The sequence below is a fragment of the Branchiostoma lanceolatum genome, chromosome 17, assembly GCF_035083965.1.
Source record: "Branchiostoma lanceolatum isolate klBraLanc5 chromosome 17, klBraLanc5.hap2, whole genome shotgun sequence".
Lineage (NCBI taxonomy): Eukaryota > Metazoa > Chordata > Leptocardii > Amphioxiformes > Branchiostomatidae > Branchiostoma > Branchiostoma lanceolatum.
In genome coordinates, this window is record NC_089738.1 from 14,011,853 (window position 1) to 14,031,015 (window position 19,163).

Consider the following 19,163-nt stretch of genomic DNA (forward strand, 5'->3'; position numbering starts at 1 on the left):
TGGAATCCATCCTATTGTAGCTTTAGGGCACTCCTCTGATTGTTCTTATTTATTAGGTGAAAATTTAGATTCAAAGCAGTATTCATAATTATAAATGTTACCAGACTATTGGCTTGGGAAGCGATCAGACTCATCAGAGAAACGAACTGGAGCTAGAATAGAATGGATGCCTACGGTGTCTGCTGTTCAATGCATGGCAAAATCAATGTGATGTAAAAGTTTTTTAATGTTGTCAAGAGTATTCAATACTCAACGAATGCAAAAAACTTGAAGACTGGCTTTTGATGGTGCGATGTTTAATCACAGAGGTAGATGTATTTGGTACAAACTTGCATGTTAATTGACTATAAACTAATACAATCAGAAAATGTTGTATTTTGGTGTCATTTGGTCTTTAACCTTCTCCCTGCTGCCTAACTCTACTACCAATAGAGAATGGGGTGCCAAATGGCTACTTAAGTGTGCAATAGGTTAAAGGAGGGGATGACGATAATGATGATGTGGCATTTTAGACCTGAGGTAAAAGAAGATGGCTTCGACACCCTGATTGTACACGAGGATGAGGAGGAGAGTCAGGAGGTGTCGCCCGAGCACAGACCACGCCCGCCCTCCGCCCAGCCCTCCATCTCATCTGTCACCACGACAACCACAACCACGCCCACCCCCAGCGCACAGGACAACTCCAGCAATGACAGCGACACCCTGGTGGTCAGAAATGTGAGTTTGTTTGTTTCACATAACTAGTAAGCAGCATTTTTAGTCACACACCAGTTTTGCACATTAAGTACAAGCTGTGTAAGACAGCTCTGTAAGGTTTGATCCTCCCACACTTCGATGGACGCTTACTCTTTTCGATAAGTGTTGTGGGTACTTTAACGTGCTTGAGATGTGGCTCTCCTCAAAAACGGGTCCTCCGGCTTTACTTCCAATCCAAGAGGACCTCCATAATCAAAGCTACAACATGTAGGTACTCTTTTTCACCAGAGCCAAGTGTAAAGTGCCTTTCCCAAGGGCACAACATTGGAGCCTACTGGGGACTTGAACCCAGAACCTCAAGATTCTAATCTACACCAACAACCACACAAAAATGCTAACCTTTGATGGACATACAGCCACTCTCTCATTGGTTGAACTGCTAATTGTGATAGACAGTCTGGACCGGTCTATTGTGTGTAAAAGAGATGGATGATCCAATCTGTACAGATATCACTGCAGCAAGTCTTGTCAGGGAAGAGCGTAGATGACAGAGTGGTTTGATCCCAACCTTTCTGATAATGTGATGCGAAATTTGTCATGCTGATATATGTGCCTGGCAAGAAACCATGAACCACAAAATGTCAGGAGCTAATGCAAATCTTAAGATATTTGCTGTGGTTTTATTTTCGTGTTGTCTCTCTTTTGTGAAATCATTTGACCTCAATTATGTCTTTTTGTATTGGAGTTTTATTTAGATCATAAACTTAAAACACCACAAAAACCTCTTTTACACACATACCGCGAAATTTAGTCTTGCAAAAATGAAAGAGCTTACAGTATATGGGCCAGGGTTTGTATAACACTGAGAAATGTGAGGCACAAAATGTCATCCTAAGATCAGTAGCTAGATCTGATACGATGCCAAATTCCGTATTCCCATCACAGCAGGGCTCTGGGGAGAGACGCGCCAACGGGTCGGTGGTGAACGCACGCAGCTCCGGCGACGTCCTTCCGGACCTGCTCCCGCAGAGCCAGCACTCTTCGCCGTCCTCGGGCGCGAACAAGTCCGGCCAGGTGCCGCAGGACAAGACCACGTCTGAGGAGGTACGCAGAAAACCAAAGGCAAGAGTAGCTCGTTATAAACTAGGCGGTAAAGACGGTGGTTTGCAGAATTCTGTAGACTTGGCTACTCTTTCCTTTGCTGGGATATTGTTGGCATGGACAGATTTAGACCCATGTGATTGTGACTTTTCTTCAAGTGCCTGTTGTTTCATTTTGGCAAGGCAAAGCTTGATGCGTTTGTATTCAAGTTGATTTTTAATGTTGGCAAGGCTGTCACAAAATTTCACAAAGGCTTTGGAGCTTTGATTACACTGAAAATTTAGTTTGATGGCACACTAACTTTTTAAAATTGTTTAGATGGTTTCAAGGAGGATTTTCTGTGGAATATATGCACTAACTTATCAGTTGTAAGATGGGATGATATTTGGGATTGTGTGAAGGTTGTTTCAACAGTTGACCTATGATCTTGGCCAACAGAGACAAATCTGTTATTCCGTTTGAACTGATTTTGAGTTATAGGTCTCATATTCTAACCCCCGCAATAAGTCAAAAGCAATGAAGACTTTATGTTGATGTTTACTTATGGTTTATACAGGCAAAGCTGCGCAATTAGATAGATAAAGGGCTTTGCATGTAGAATTCGTGACTATGAAAAAAACTTCTTATCATAAAATGAAAGGACATTGAACTGAATGTATTGATAAAGGCATTTGGGTGACCTGCTAAAAGTATTGAACCTTCTTGAAAAGCATAACCAAACGGTACTACATACCTTTCCAATAGATCGATCCCATAGCCCCACCCACCTCTGTTTAAACTTAGACATGTAAAATAGAAATTTAAGAATTGCAGGAACTTGACAGACATGCATCCACTCTCTCCTTGGTCAAAGTGCTAATTGCTGTGCAATCATTGGTTGAACAGCGACATGTAATTGTGATGGACGGTCAGGATCAGACATTTGATGGTGGTGGTGTGCCAGTTCCCATCCAGTTTCAAAACGTAGACATGCAAAATAAATTTCAAAACATCAGATATTTGAGAGACATGCAGCTCCCTTCCGTCAAAGTGCTTACTGCCATGCTCTCATTGGTTCGACTGCTAATTGTGATGGACAGTCGGGATCAGACATTTGACAGTGGTGGTGTGCCAGTTCTAATCCAGGTTCAAAATGTAGATGAGATACCCAAAATGAAAGAGGAAAGAAAAAATTATTTAAACAAAAATATATCTTCAAAAAATCTTTGAGAGACATGCAGCCACTCTCTCATTGGTCAAAAAGCTAAATGGCATGCTCTCATTGGCCAAACCCTTAATTGTGATGGACAGTCAGGATCAGTCTATTGTGGGTGGTTGTGGTAGTGGTGTGCCAGTTCTAATCCGGTTTCAAAACGCAGACATGCAAAATTCAAAAGAAAATTAGAAAAAATGGAAAGATGTGCAGCCACTCTCTCATTGGTCAAACTGCTAAATGCCATGCTCTCATTGGTCAAACCCTTAATTGTGATGAACAGTCAGGATCAGACTATTGTTGGTGGTGGTGTGCCAGACTAAATCTGGTTTCGAAACATAGACACGCAAAAGTAAAAACATAAAAAATGCAAAAATTTGCTAAAAATGCAGCCACTCTCTCATTGGTCGAACTTGCCATGCTTTCATTGGTTGAACCCTTAATTGTGATGGACAGTCAGGATCAGTCTATTGTGGGTTGTGGTGATCAGTCTATTGTGGGTGGTTGTGGTGGTGTGCCAGTTCTAATCCGGTTTCTTCTGCCCCCCTCCCGCTGCGCACTAACTCCTGCTGGACATAATTGTAAGTCAACTTGTACTGAGGTGAGGCCAACTGAAGCATGAATCATTGTGGCGGTGCTGTGTGGGTGGTGACCAGTGGCCTTCCATACATTTTTTTGTGGGACGTCTCGTGTGTAGTTTTTTAAGTTTTCCATCCATGTTTTTCAGTTCTAGTGCCCCCTCCCTCCCTCCCTCCCTTCTGTTGAAAGGTTGGGTGATAGTGTCTATATATGTATGTTGTAGTACATGTAGTTGTTGTTGTTATCATGCATGCAGTGTTATGATTCATAGGATTTATTCTCTGCATGACGGTGCACATGTGTGTAATGAAAAGATGTAATGAGAGTTGTAAAGTATAAAAACAAATACCAGTAGTGAATCATGTATGAACTGAAATCCTGAAGCAATGATTGGAATTTGAAAGTCACAGATTACCATTATCAAAATTTGAGATTCAAAAGATTTTCAAAAAATTTGGTTCTGGAATCATTATATAGCACAGTGAGTAAGCTACTATGTGTTAAGTCAAAGATAGAATTGATGTAGAATGATATAGAATTATATATGTGTTATTTTTATGTGTAACATGCATTTATACATGTACTTATGTGTGCCTTTCTGTTTCTCTTCCCTTTGCAGTACCGACAGGCGGTGGCCCCTAAAAATAGCAACAATCTCGCCAAGCAAAAATCGTTCACGGCGTTCGGTTTCGGCGCAGGCGACCGCAGGCCGCAGCCGAGCGGGGAGGGGAGCTCCGCAGAGCATACCCCTCCCCGCACCCCCGAGAGGAAGGGGTCACAGGTCAATGTTAATGTCACTCCCATCAACCCCCAGCCGGACATGCCCGAGATCCGCAAGTACAAGAAGAGGTTCAACTCGGAGATACTGTGTGCTGCTTTGTGGGGTGAGGATCTTTTGGATCTTTTCCATCTGCAGATTTTTAATATGATAGTATTTTACCTTCTTGTATGAAGGTTTTGTTTTTGTTGTGTATTTTAAAGTGTGTGTTTGCTTGTGTGTCTGTTACAATTTGAATACAGCACATGTACAGTGGCAGGAAGCGAAGGGGGAAATAGTGTTAACTGTCACCTGAGAGGAAGTGGAAGTTGGGACAAAGGTCCCAGAATAAGTTACCTTAATTTTGAGTCTCTATGCATTTTCTGCTATATGCATGTCTAATGGCTTTATGAAATGTTCTTTTAGCATCCCTAAAAGAATGGAAACTTGAATACATGTGTATAAGTATTGGTTGTAGAAGTTAAGGGTCGTTGCCCTAACAGTCGTTGACCCTCTGTTGTTGCTAGGGGTGAATCTGCTGATAGGGACAGAGAACGGACTGGTGCTGCTGGACAGGAGTGGACATGGAGAAGGTCTGTCTGTTTGTTTGTTTGTTTGTTTGTTTGTTTGTTTGTTTGTTAAAATCAGAGCTGAGTGGGTTGTACAACTTGCGCAAGCCATATTTACTCAAGGCAGAAATTTGATATCCAACAATTATATGATTATTTTGATCTAATATGAGAGTGACAATGAATACATTGGTGCACATAATGGCCACCTCAAAGTGTTTGGTGCTCTTGCCACATACTTCTAAGACCTATGAAAGGCTAGACACTGTTTGACTCCTATGACAACTGCTGATGTTACTGACTTTTCCTCCTGTTTCCTCAGTTTATCCCCTGATCAGTCGGAGAAGGTTTCAGCAGATAGATGTTCTAGAAGGGCAGAACATCCTAGTGTCTATATCAGGTATGACATGGTTATTCAATGAATTTATCCTCTACATGGCCCAGCTAAAAAAGGGAGGTTGCATTGTATAACCAGCTGACCTGGCCCTATGAAAGGCGATATCATAAACAGCCAGACTTCAGTATGCACTGAACAATCAGGCTGTCAACTTTGTAGAGAGCCCCCAGAATGTTTTCCACCTCAATATGTTTTTCTTGAAAAAACTTAACGAGGCTTTACATGCAAAGTCACTGAAATAAAAGAGAATTGTTCAGCAACAGTTTAATCAAATTAGTTGCCATGAAATATTGTGTTTTATTTGCTAAGGTGTTGCTACATGTATGTGGGAAGTGGAGACTGTGCTTACTTCATCATTTTCTGTTGTCCCTCCAGGGAAGAAGAACAAACTGAGGGTGTACTACCTCTCCTGGCTGAAGAGTAAGATTCTGAAGGGGGATACAGATGTAAGACTCCAGCTCTACTCTTGCATGCCTACACCATAAATTATGTAGATAGATGGAATAGCAGCTCTCGCTACAAGTCTTCAGACTGCTGCATGGTTAAAGTGTTGTTAGCTAGACAACCAAAAGGGATTTTGTCTGCCAATATTACTGTAACTTTTCAGCTACTTTCCAATGAACACTTCTACATTGTGTCTGTTTGATTGTTTAGCTAAGACTCCGCTCTTACCAGGATTCGCGAATCAGGATTTCCAAATCGAGAGTCACCTAGGCATGATGATTGATCCCGATTCATGAATCCTGGTATGAATGGCCCGAGGAGAGATTTTTTCCTCATAGAACACAGACTGTTCATGCCAGGATTAGCAAATTGCGCTCAATGCCGAATGAGTGAATTGCGATTCATGACTTTTTCTCAGCGCAAGAAGATGTAGATGACCAACATGCACTTAAATGAGAATGAAGCAACACTCTTCAAATGGTAACACTTCAAACTGTTTTGACTTTGCAGACTGAGAGAAGACATGGATGGGTGTCAGTTGGTGATTTAGAGGGGTGTGTCCACTATAAAGTGGGTAAGTAATCACAGGGTCACTTTCAACAGCTGGTGTGTTATGCCAAAGGGCGGCAATACCGGCTATATAGATACAGATACAGATACAAAACATACACACATTTATACATCTGTCAGCGGTAAGTACAAAAAATGTTTGCCATTCAAACTGATAACTGTGTTCTCGGGGGTGTGTCCTGAACTAGTATGGTCATCATCACAAGCGCTAAACATCTTTTCAGGAATTTTTTTGGTGGCCCAATCAGAAATAGGAAAGACACTTGAAAGCATATGTCTAATATTGTGTTTAAGTCATACGTGGTATAGGAAGGACTTTAACATCAACTAAGTCATACTATAGACAGTGGTACAATTTTAGATATGCACACACACATTCATGTATCATTACCATACTATTAACTGCACTTTGCGATGTTTTGTACCAGTCATCTTCATGAAGTATTCTTTTTGCCTATGTTGGTCACCTACTGGCCAGTCCCTTCCCAGCATTTCCTCTCAGACATAAATAAATCAATGAGTTTTTGGCGATGCCTCAGGGGCGAGGCATTTTTTTTTAAACAAGTCATTGACAGAACAGTTTTGAATCAAATTTTGCAAAAACCTTGCCAGAATTGCTGTTGAAGGAATTTTAAAAAATCTGATATTTGTTTTTCTTTAAAAGAGAATTGAAATATAGTGGTCTTTTCTGTTTTGTAAGGTCTAAAGTCATGATCTGGATTTAATTACATTTATGTTCATTTTAATATCTGCATGGTACTAGTATTGTGTTGTATAGAGATATTCCTCTGGATTGTCTACAAAACTTCAGTATTCAGAAAGCAGCATGTATTTGTTTTTGATTTACTTTAAATGCTTTATGGTTTGCTTAACATCTATAGGAAGAAAAATCTTTCTTTAAACGGTAAAAAAAACATAAATCGTCCAGCTTGAGGGGGAGTGTTGTTGCCATGGTAATGCATGTACACCAGTTTTTGTCTTTATGTTACCCATAATCCACTGCTCACCTTTGTATTCTTACCCATCATGCTTTTGTCCTTGTATGGGAAGAATGTGATGGTAAGTTTTCATGGTATGCTGGGATTGGCAGTTTATTTCATATTAGAGCATATTGAATTATGTTTCAACTCTGTTTATCATATTTTGCTTTTATCATGATTTCCAACACCTTCTGTTTTACAGCAAGCAGTAGTTACTAACATGTCTTTGGCAAAAATGTACTGAATAACTAATTCCTGGTGTTCAGTTTGTAGGATATTGAGAAAAGACAAAGAATGTGACTTTTAAACCATGTCTTCTGAATAGTTTAGCAAACATCAGTGCCCTGTGTAGATACGCCCCCTAGTACTGAGAGGTGGAACTGCATTGACACAGTCAACATATAACATCGCACATTGGTTCTAGCAAGGTTCTATCCCAATAAACTTTTTTTACCTCTACCACAACAAAAACAATTCTCTATCATGTTAGTTAAAAAAGTTGATCCTGACTTATTTAAAAAAAGTTTTGATTTTTTCACTTAAAAAAATTCTTGTTCCTGTGAGTAGAAAAAAGTTCTTGAACCTGTGATTTAACGGAATTCTTGATCCTGTGAATCAAAAAAAATTCTCAATGATGTGAATTCTTGATCCTTGAAAAAAGTTTGATTTAAACCAAAGACCTGGAAAAAAAAGACTTTTACGGGGATGACCAGCTTTACGACATATACACCCATGAACATGTAGTTGATAACATTCAATGATAACTACATGTAGCTTTAATTGAAGAAAAAAATCAAACTCCATGTTAAAACACTCCTCACCCCCTTGTAACACTTTTGATGTGTGTTTTATGTTTGTTAGCTGTTACATGAAGGTTTGTTCCCCTCCTCTCCCTCAGTCAAGTACGAAAGAATCAAGTTCTTGGTCATTGCGCTGAGAAACAGCATCGAGGTCTACGCCTGGGCACCAAAGCCATACCACAAGTTCATGGCTTTCAAGGTGAGACTGTCGTGAAATCAGGGAGGAACTTTGGCCATGTGTGATTTCTTAAGATACCAAATGGTGGTGTCTCAACAAATGGAATAGAGAAAGTGCTAAGATGGAAGAGCATCCAAGTTAAAAAAATACATGTTATTGTATCACAAGAGATTTTATGTCTTCCTCTTAGGACATTGTTCACCTTACTTTAACCTTCTCCCAGCTGCAAATTTATATTGGTTACAGGGTCAGGTAGCAGGGAGAAGGTTAAAAAGATTGAGAAAATAACTTGTCCCAGTGCTGCAAACTATTAGACTGTTTTGTAAAAGATCATCTTCAACGTCACTTCACTACAAATTCATTTATTGTGTGGGACTTATTTCCTGTTTGGAAGGGCTTTTGCTGTCACAATTCTGTAGTACAGCAGTCATGTATGTACAATGGATACCACAACAAAAAACACATGAATGCAAATATCTAAAGATTTACAGTACATAAGACTGACAGCACCATGTCCTTCAACAGTCATTTGGCGACCTTCTCCACAAACCCTTGATGGTCGACCTGACGATAGAGGAGGACAGCAGGCTCAAGGTCATCTACGGGTCGGGAGCGGGATTCCACGCCATCGACCTTGACACATCGGCAGTGTACGACATCTACATCCCCACACATGTAAGTGTCCCTGCAACTTGTTCATCACCATTCACCAAACCTGAGTTTCTGAGTTGTAATACAAGAGATGTACAAACTCATAAGACCTAGGAAAACAAATATTGTGTTGTGGCACTTTAACCAAAAAAAAAAGAAAGAAAATCCATACCTACCAACAGTTACTATAGTTTTTTCAGGACTATAATCAGAAACACAACATTAATTTTCCTAGGCCTAACCTAAGTTGTTATACTAGAGATTTAAAAAGTCTGTAATCTATATATGAATTGCAGTAGAGAGTTTCAATGAATTAAGGATGTGTGGATGACATGGAAAGCTTGTAGAAACATCTTTACTTGAACTCTATATAGGGGATGATATTAAACATTTACAAATGTCAGTTGGATGATAAACATTGTTTATATCTCTGGTATCATAGTGATTCCATGTTTGTGTTGAAAAGTTTCAAGAGGTGGTCACTAGTACATTGTACATGTTTGACTGTATATTGTGAACTGTTGAGTGGATTGTGTTAGCCTTTGTTGTGTATGCATGTCAGTTTTCTGTTTGTTCTACTTGTAGTGCTCTTCTTTCATATGTTTTATCCACCTACTTTTGTGTGCTGTGTGTTTGTGTCTACTACCCCACCTCCTACTTCTGCCTGTCACAGCGGTTGCAGGTGGATACAAACTTCTACAGCTTTCTTCACATTGCACATTTACCATTGGTGTTTCACTGTGTACATGAATAGCATCCTCTCAGACCAACCCCTTTGCTTGTATGTGTCAGGCAACTACCCTGGTGTACTGGCCAGTGATCTGTCCTTCTCACTGGGTTAGCACTGACCCGCCATCAGCCAATCAGATACTATCTCTGTTGCTAGATGAAAGCTGTCAGCCAATCAGGTTGCCTCATGACTGTAAACTGTGACGTGATTGGCTGGTAGCTTTCCCTCTAACAGCAGAGAGTATCTGATTGGCCTAACACATACAAGCAGTGTGCCTGGTATGAGAGGATGATGATGAATAGAGCTTACAAGGCCATGCGCAACAGTTGTCCAAACTTTTACACAAACTCAAGGCCACTGTGTTGAAAGTTCCACTACTTTTCCTGCATGCTGCTTGTTTATCGTGGTATCTGAAATGTTTCTGTCAGAATATACATAGTTGTAGAAAGATGTGTCTTGGAGATGGTCCAAATTCCTAGTGCTTGTCCAAGTATATTAAGTGCCCAGTGTTATTTTATCACAAATTCGTTCTAGTCCATACTGCCTGAGTCTTTCTGTTACTGTTTGTCTTCTGTGTTGGCATTTCTTTCTGTTGACACCTGTGTCCCTTCTCTCCTGTATGTGTACGCCCCTCCACCTGCCCCCCTCCCCCACATGTGTAGCTGTTGTTCCTACACCATCGACACTCCTCTGTTTCCCACCTACAGATCTCCAGTGGGATCCTGCCTCACGCCATCATCACCCTCCCCAACTCCAAGGGGATGGACCTCCTGCTGTGCTATGAAGGTACATAGATCTAGAACATGTAGAACATAGATCTAGAACATGTAGAACATTGATTTAGAACATTTAGAACATAGATCTGGAACATTTAGAATATAGATCTAGAACATTTAGAACATAGATCTAGAACATTTAGAACATAGATCTAGAACATTTAGAACATAGATGTAGAACATTTGGAACACAGGTCTAGAGCATTTAGAACATTCAGAGCATGGATCTAGAACATTTAGAACATAGATCTGGAACATTTAGAGCATTGATCTAGAACATTCAGAACATTGTTCTGACAAATTTAGAACATTGATCTAGAGCATATAGAACATAGATCTAAAACATTACAATATAGATCTAGAACATACATGTGTAGGTCTAGAATGTCTAGAACATGGATTTAGAACATTGATATGGAACATTTGAACATAGATCTTGAACATTTTTAGATCAGAGACTCACAGCTTTTTTATCTTCCAGACGAAGGGGTGTATGTGAATACATATGGCAAAGTCATCAAGGACATCGTTTTACAGTGGGGAGAGATGCCCACATCTGTTGGTGAGTGTACTTGGAAAAAATTGACTGACTGACTACCATGATTGATTGATTAATGTCCCCATTTATAATTATATATACATGTAAAGCTTTATCTTTTCTGAGACCTGCAATGTTTGTTTCCCCCAGCATATATAGGGACAGGGCAGATCATGGGATGGGGACAGAAGGCTATAGAGATCCGGTCAGTAGAGACTGGACATCTGGACGGGGTCTTCATGCACAAGAGGGCACAGAGACTCAAGTTCCTGTGTGAGAGGAATGACAAGGTATGCTTCTTTTACTCACTCACAGATATTTACCTCTGGGAAGGAGGCTCACCTCCAATGAGGGTATTGTTTTTGTTTGTGTTTGTGTGTTCGCACCTATAACTCATCCTTTTGGTGGATTTATGTGAATTTTGGTATGTAGCCAGTTATTGAGGTCCAGAAGAAACACAGCAGTTTTGGGTCCCCTAGCAGTATTTTCAGGTACTGCGGCATTACAGGCAAACAACCCGTTTTTGAAAGTAGTGTAGTATAGTCATGGACAGCTGGTCAGACTGGCAAGATGAATGACGTCAATTTGGGACACCCCGGTGACTTGTTGAGCATCAACAGTGTTATTATAGTGCATGATAAGGCTGTTGCTTCAAGAAATTCACAAAAACTCAAATCTTTCACAGAAGTATGACATCTTCAATTATTTGGTTTTGTTTCAGGTCTTCTTTGCATCCACTCGCTCGGGATCCAGCAGTCAAGTCTACTTCATGACACTCAACAAAATCCAGTGGTAGCCATGGAAACAGTCACCATGACAACAGCAAGTGCAAGAGCTGTGTCCATGGTAACACGATAGCCATAGATAACGACAACTCCAGTAACCAAGACTCCATCAACAACAACACAGATTCCAAGCTGAAGAAACACTATGGTTCAAATTGATTGATTGACAGATCACTGTCTCCATAGTAACAATGTAGAAGCTGTATCCATAGCAACAACTTTTTGCTAGGTTGGCAGCTAAATGTAAAGCTTCCATGATGTAAAATCTACCATACATACCAACAACTAGCTGCTAGGACTTGTTTTGCTGTCAGGTTGGGAGGAACCATTGTAAACAAACAAATGGGGGAAGTTGATGTCGATAGTGTCTTTTTAAAAAAAACAGCAGATGATTGAAAAAATGAGGATATGGTAAGAGAGAGAAGACAAAGGAATGGTGCTGCCCATAAGAGCTGTACTTGGAAATGGTACAGAAAAATGGTCATTCGTTTTATGAGTGCTGACTTGTCCGAGCTGTACGTAGCTTTTATGTATGACTGTGTAGGACAAATGTGATCACCCTTATAACAGTGTAACTGCCCAGAAGAACCTGCAATGAAAATATGATTTTTTGTGATTGGAAGAAATGATGACAACTTCCCTTGGAAGATAAGACTTAAGGAGTCATCCCTGGACAGGGCTTAGTTGGTGTGTAATGAAGAGATGACCACTTGGTACAGATGTAGCATGTACATTGCTGTAAGTGTAAGAATGAACCCTACTAGTTCTGTAGTATTACTTGTATGTATAGGTGAGATATGGAGGGACGGGATTGTAGCGAAAACAACAGTTTGTGTCAAAATTGGTCGGCATCGGAATCAGGTGCAATGGACAAAGTTTTTTTATTACTCGTTTGTTTTTACTGATTGGAGAAAGAAGACAGTTTCATGTGCAAATGCCGGTATCCATGGGTCGATTCAACATCTCCGTGATTGTGAAGCTATAGGCAGGAGTAGGCAAAATTATGTATGTCAGCGAGCTGCAAGATTGCAACGTTTTTACCATTTCATGTGAGGGTTTTCGTATATAAATAGCTATGGTAAGTGTTTTAAAGATCTTGTAAAATTCAAGCCATAGAATGAACATCTGACTGCGGAAGAGGGACATTTTTATTGGTTAGTTTTGCTGCAGAATATAACAGTCATCTGCATGCATTTCTGTATCAGAAACACCAAGGCATATTGTATATGTCACAATCATTCAAAATGGAGTTAGTATAACAACATAACTGTTCTTTCTGGTACAGGAAAAAGAACTTAAGATTAGAAAAATGGATGTAGACTAGATTTAAAGAAAAACAAGGGCAAATGTTGTTCTTTTTGTTGTTATTTCTTATGCTATGTATTGTTTGCAAGTCATTGGTGAGAAAAACTGTTAACCTAAAATGATGTCTTTAAATGTATCCATGGACACTACTAGATTTCAGCTTTGTTACCAGTCCTAATAGTTACACTGTACCAACATATATAGCACATTATCCGATTTCCAGGCACTCAATTGAACTGACCTTCCCCCCTTTCGAAATGGTTGTGGCCCGTGGATCTGAGAGTTTTGACCAGGTGGAGGGCATACCATTTTACAGCGGGGGTGTCAAGTAGCATAGACAGTGATGTTTTTACTGACTTAAACATTGCTTTATAAGCAATATGTACAGGGTAAGGGGTGGAGTATTGGAGCTGGGGTTAAGATGGGCGTGTGGACTGTACTACATGGAAACGGGGTTCTTGAAAGAAAAGTGTTAGTTATTTATTGGGGTGAACTTTGTGCCACAGGAATGTCAGTGTCAAAGGGGGCGGAAGTGTGTGGGGCGGGGAATAAAGAAAGATGTTCACCCCTAGATATATATCTGGTTTCACTTGGAAGGGAGAGAGAGGATAGTATTCAAACCTTGGTCTCATTGGTGCTATTGTCCTTGCTTTTTATTCGGAAACTCTTCACTGATGACATACAGTCGTTCTATTCTGTCCTCATCTGAGTATATATACATTGTATCTACCTGTTGTTTACAATAGCTAAAGCCTAGCCATGACCCATACAAAGCAATTCCAGAATGGTTTCAGTAACTGCGGCGGGATATACCGAAAGATGTCTAGCTTATACGATATTCTTCACAAACGAGTAACAATAGGACAAGTAGGGGTTTCAATGTATGGTAGTTTGGCAAACAATTGTAGATTAATCCTCTACAGCAATACATAGACATGCTCAACACTACCCATGGATGTTATGATGTGTTGCCTTTGTCCAAAAACAATTGTGTATAACGGTAGGATGTGGAAAAAAACTTGCAAAATCCATTTTTATGTAATTATATGCATATTGCAAATCCCTTTGTATTTTTAAAAGTTTTGTTCCATTTTTTTGTTTTTAGGTAGCTATTTGCTGTTTTCAGGAGCCCTTGCTGTACTTGCAGTGGGGAAATTGTAGAATTATTTGTATTTTATCTAGTACTGAATTTTACCTACAGGGGAAGGAAGGATTGGGTGATAGGTGGAGGGTGAAAAATGATCGTCAGTTTTTATAATTTTTATTTTCAAAATGCACCAAGTCAATATTACATGTTGTATATGAATGTACAAATGTTGTCATCAGCTAAAGGCAGATGAAAATGCCAAGTGATAGTGACTTTAATATTTTTCCATTGCACCATGTAAGGTTTAAAACCACCTACGTACCACTAATTTATGTCCGGAACACGCTATCTTCGGTGTGAGATCTAGTCCTAGAAATCCACTGTTGTGTAGAAGGTATCATAATTTGTATTTACACCTCAAGAATAATAATTATTGTAATACTACAGCTACAATGGAATATTTATGTTTTCCCGTTCTGTAACTCGCTAATGTCTCGCCAGGAGGCGCCGCTGGTGCATGCTCAAGTGATAAGAACGCACTCCACTACACAACAACCAATAAATGCTTTTACGGAATTTCCCGCTGTCAAGTCTGTCTTATGTTTACTATCATTGTCATATTTGTTAAAATGTGTGTGTGTGTGTGAAAAACGGTTTAGCGTAAGAAATTGGCAAATCTGTTTTTCAAGAATATTTTGTGATTCCGAGGCAATGCCGTTCTCAAACGTATCATGATTAAAAGTTCCCGCATTTTTATTGTCCCTTTACCCAAAGCTGTTCTATTTATAATCTTAGCGCAGTTAGTTAGGAATCGCCTGTGACAAAACGTAGTTTATACGGAAGTAGAAACATCTATATGTATACATGAAAAGAGCGTAACATTGATTGAGCAGATACATACAAAGTGCGGTCGGTACATTGTGTCCTGTCATAGCGCCATTTGTGGAAGTCATAGGTCCGTAATTTACACATAGTTACCTTTGTCAGAAGGTTATGTTTTCATTTTGCTAGGATGGAGTGGCTGCTGATGCATGTGCGTTTGATGTAAACAGCATAACTCAAGAAGCTGTTGATAGATTTTCATGATATTTGTTGTTTCTGGTAAAGTTCGAGAATGGGCCTCCTGTCGGCTTCCTATAGTATTGCAGCGGACCTTGTTTGAAGTACGGTACTGCAGCAGACTTTGAATGACTAAAGGCTGACAATTTTGCCTTCCTGTTGAAATGGCCTAATCAGAACACAGGCCGTTAAGGGCAAAAAAAACCGCAGGTTATATAGAGCAAGGACACGCATCAAAGCCAGCTAGCTAACACTTGTCATGTGTTGGTCCCAAAGGAGACGTGAGTTTATGAGGATGAATTCATTAAATCAAAAGCGTGCGGAAATATTATTAGAATCAAGCAGGTCTCCGTGACCAGTAATCTTTGAATAGTTATTACTACGTGTAGTTTGTCTTTGAAAGAGTAAGTGTCAAAACGTTGTTAAATGATTCTTTGCTTCTTTGATGACTACAAAAGTAAATCTACATGTAACGTCATGCTGCCCCTACGGCTACTGAATACTGTAATTCTTGATTTGTTAACGGTAACTTAATTTTATATTAGCTATTTTAACGGTCACTAGTCTACCGCTAAAATCTCATCATTGCAAATATTTGATCACTTACATGTATTAATATTTGTGACAATGATGTTTGTTCCCACCGTTAGAATTGAATACAGTGAAGTACTAATACTTACTTTTCCCCAAACCGCTAAAAATACCTTAATTCTTAAACGTTGTTTGATGATGCTAACTTTGCTTCTTTGATGACAACTACAAAAATATTACCTACATGTAACATAGTGCTGCTCCTGCGGCTGCTGAATACTAGTACAGTCAAACCTGCCCAAGGCGACCACCCGGCGGACCGAGCAAAAACGGTCGCGATGGACAGGTGGTCGCCATGAAGAGGATTCCACTCACATGTTTCCAGGTCGAGGTTTTCAAATACAGTACGTAAATGATGAAAAATTATGTGAATTTAGACAGCATGACCCTCACCAGGTTCAATTCTCATTGACAGAAAGATCCTACAAAAATTACATTTTCCGTTATCGCTGTAATATTGTATACCGCTACATCGCGTACAAATTTTCGTCATAATTTTGACTACAAAACGATGGTTGCCTCGATGATCTCGCAGCGCCCTCCCGCATTCACACGTTACATTGAATAGTACACACACACACACACGCACATCATCGAAGTTTTAAGGCCTAAGACAGATCCCTAGAAAACGCCTGCTGGTCCCAGCCTTTTTTGGGTCGCCGACCGCTGGATGAAAGGGTCAAAAAATTTTCGATCTGACAACTAAAAGATGAAAACGGAACGCGTTAACGGTGTGATTTCGTCGCGCCGCGCCGCGAAGCTCTGTGCCACCGCATCGAAGGGTAAGTCAGTGCAGCAGAACGCACAGCGTCCAATAAAGGTTTGTGAGATTCATGGAAATAAAAAGAAAATAAGAATTTTGATTTTCACCAATAACTAGAGTATTCGTAAATGTTCATACACAAAATCATCGTGTTTTACAAAGGTCAACGGTACGCCAAATCCGGGCCGCCCGAAATCCAAGATGGCGTCGGGACCAAGGAACAACATTTCTTGCCTGATGTTTTGCCCGCCGCGAAGTCATTTTTCGGCGGAATTTAGCAAGACACAGACACATTTTTGTTGAAAATACAAGAAATAGATAGTAATTTCTGTGAAATCTGACTTTTTGACGCCATGCACTACGTATTCGTTTTGAAAATTGAGTTTAAACGGAACTGAGTTCACGTTAAACTATAAGATTACGATAGGCACAACAACATCACAAACATTTGTCTTTACAATGTTTATAGGGGGAACGTTTTATTAAAACACTTCATGGAGGAATCGATGATATAACATTGCTACTCCATATATTTTTGATCTTATTTTTGTCCTTTAAAGTCTTGAAAACATTTCCGTGAAATCCGACAGCAAAATGATCTGATGTCACCACACGCTTGAAAATTAGGCGACCGCCATGGACAGGGATTGTGCTCTGTGCGGTCCCAATTCTTGGCGGTCGCGGTCGCGTTGGACGGGTGGTCGCCTTGGGCAGGCAGCTTAATGCTTGTGCCTATGGGGAAAATTTTCGGGACCGAGAAAAAGCGGTCGCCATGGCCAGGTGGTCGCGTTGAAAAGGTGGTCGCCTAGGCAGGTTTGACTGTACTCAGTAATTCTTGATTTGGTAAACGGTAACTTGGTTTTAGCTATTTTAACGGTCAGTAGTCTACCGCTAAAATTTCATCATCGCAAATGTTTGATCACTAACACTTGTGACAATGATGTTTGTTCCCACCGTTAAAATTGAATACAGTGAACTACTCACTTGTCCCCAAACCGCTAAAATTACCTACCTAAACTGGATTTTTGTTACCCTTGACTTTATAATGAGAATACCATTCAAAATGTGCAAGTATTACCAAAAAGACAACAAACCACACAATTGCAAAGCTTAAAAAGATTTGTTTTATGAAAGTCGTTGAGTGCTTTGTCAATTCGATCGGCCTCAGCGACGCTCCCAGCGTGCCGCGGGTCCAGTGAGAGAGGGGCTTAAATCATATGTAATGTCCTTTCTTAAACGTTGTCTAAAGTTGCTTCTTTAATGACAACTACAAAAAGATTATCTGCATGTAACATTATGCTGCCCTGCCCTACGGCCGCTGAATATCTATGTGACTGGTGAAGGTGAAGGCGATGTGCCTTTCTGGTCTTAACTCGGTTAAATGATTGTTTGAAGCTATTTCTGGAATAACTTAAATGAGCGTTGAATCAAACCATCCTTCAGTTGATCCTAATCCTCTTCCCTGTATCATAAATCACGCCTTTGTGGCAGAAGACAAGCCTTGCGCACGACTCCACACAGAGGAACGGTAATTGGGCCCCACATCAATGATTCATGGTCTGCCTGAACTGACAAGTAGTTCAAAGAGAACGCCGCGCTCATAACCTATCAGCATCTCAGAAAGGTCATATAAGAGCGAAGCGAGATATTTCTGGCTCTTTTGCATTGTTATGAAAATCAATGAAGCACTTCTGAAAAGGTTCATATTTGTGGAAGCATCCTCAAACGTTTGACGACTTTATTCTTATTGTCGGACGTTTTTATGGATAGGATCTATCATTCTTCATCCACGCATTTGTCTTTTTAGTGTTCTGACAGGTCTCGTATTGTTTGCGCACGTTTTAAGCACGTTGTGTGATGAATCACTCATTCAATCTGAGCACATGGTGGACAAAGTATGTAGTCATGTTTCAAAATGTTTCAAAAAGAGAGAAGAAACTATTACATGTATTAGATGATCAATATCAGATTAGCAATAGTCCACCGTTTGTTTAATTTTCAGTTCACTATATTAGAATGTAGAATTGCATCAATTCTTTTTATGCATTTTGCCTCTTGATGATGATGATGATTGCCTCTTATAGACCATGTGTGGTCATCTGTGCATTTAGCCCATCTGGGCAGGAACATGCAATATAGACTATTATTATTATTACTGTAGCACCGCTCACGTTTATAGCGAAGACTTCATCCAAATGCTTCTACAGCAACTCATTACATGGACGCACTTCCACCGCCATTATCGCAATTGAATCCCTCCGTGGCCAGATATATGTGGCTAAAGACTCTTTAGTCTTTATCCTTTATTTAAGAATTGCATCAAGACAATACATAGTGGAGCGCCAGGCAGACAAGCTGATGTTGTGGACTTGTGGACCACTCAACAGATGAAGATGGCTAAAGATTGCTACCTTTTTGCACGTTCTTGTTAGCCCTGAAGAATTGATTCCTTCTCATTTTCTGATACATTACGTAAAAGCTAAAGGAAGAAAAAAAGCAGGTAGCTTGAAGGCTCGGTTCCGTTCTAAGTGAATGTCAGCTGTAAGGTCAGCGACCCCTGGCGACAGGCAGCGCATCTGTCTTCCCTTAATGGTCACAATTACGGCGGGAAGGAT

At 40.1% G+C, this 19,163-nt stretch overlaps 1 protein-coding gene and 1 long non-coding RNA gene across 10 annotated transcripts in view; both read left to right on the forward strand.

Annotated features, from left to right (window-relative positions):
- LOC136423183 (mitogen-activated protein kinase kinase kinase kinase 4-like) overlaps positions 1-14,711 on the forward strand; it is a 70,710-nt gene extending 55,999 nt beyond the window's left edge. For 5 of the 9 annotated variants that reach the window (XM_066411246.1, XM_066411243.1, XM_066411245.1 and 2 more), the window contains 13 exons: positions 513-717; positions 1,642-1,818; positions 4,188-4,452; positions 4,853-4,918; positions 5,217-5,294; positions 5,667-5,737; positions 6,246-6,309; positions 8,184-8,284; positions 8,789-8,938; positions 10,352-10,430; positions 10,902-10,982; positions 11,109-11,248; positions 11,680-14,711. In XM_066411246.1, coding sequence (XP_066267343.1) covers positions 513-717; positions 1,642-1,818; positions 4,188-4,452; positions 4,853-4,918; positions 5,217-5,294; positions 5,667-5,737; positions 6,246-6,309; positions 8,184-8,284; positions 8,789-8,938; positions 10,352-10,430; positions 10,902-10,982; positions 11,109-11,248; positions 11,680-11,754 — 1,552 coding nt within the window. In that variant the 3' untranslated portion in view covers positions 11,755-14,711. The remainder of the gene's footprint in view (positions 1-512; positions 718-1,641; positions 1,819-4,187; positions 4,453-4,852; positions 4,919-5,216; positions 5,295-5,666; positions 5,738-6,245; positions 6,310-8,183; positions 8,285-8,788; positions 8,939-10,351; positions 10,431-10,901; positions 10,983-11,108; positions 11,249-11,679) is intronic. The other 4 variants (XM_066411249.1, XM_066411247.1, XM_066411250.1 and 1 more) reach the window with 4 other exon arrangements.
- On the forward strand, positions 8,945-10,344 carry LOC136423185 (uncharacterized). Its single transcript, XR_010753721.1, has 2 exons — positions 8,945-9,699; positions 9,808-10,344. It is a non-coding gene; the product is annotated as an uncharacterized lncRNA (long non-coding RNA).
- Positions 14,712-19,163: the final 4,452 nt, after the last annotated feature.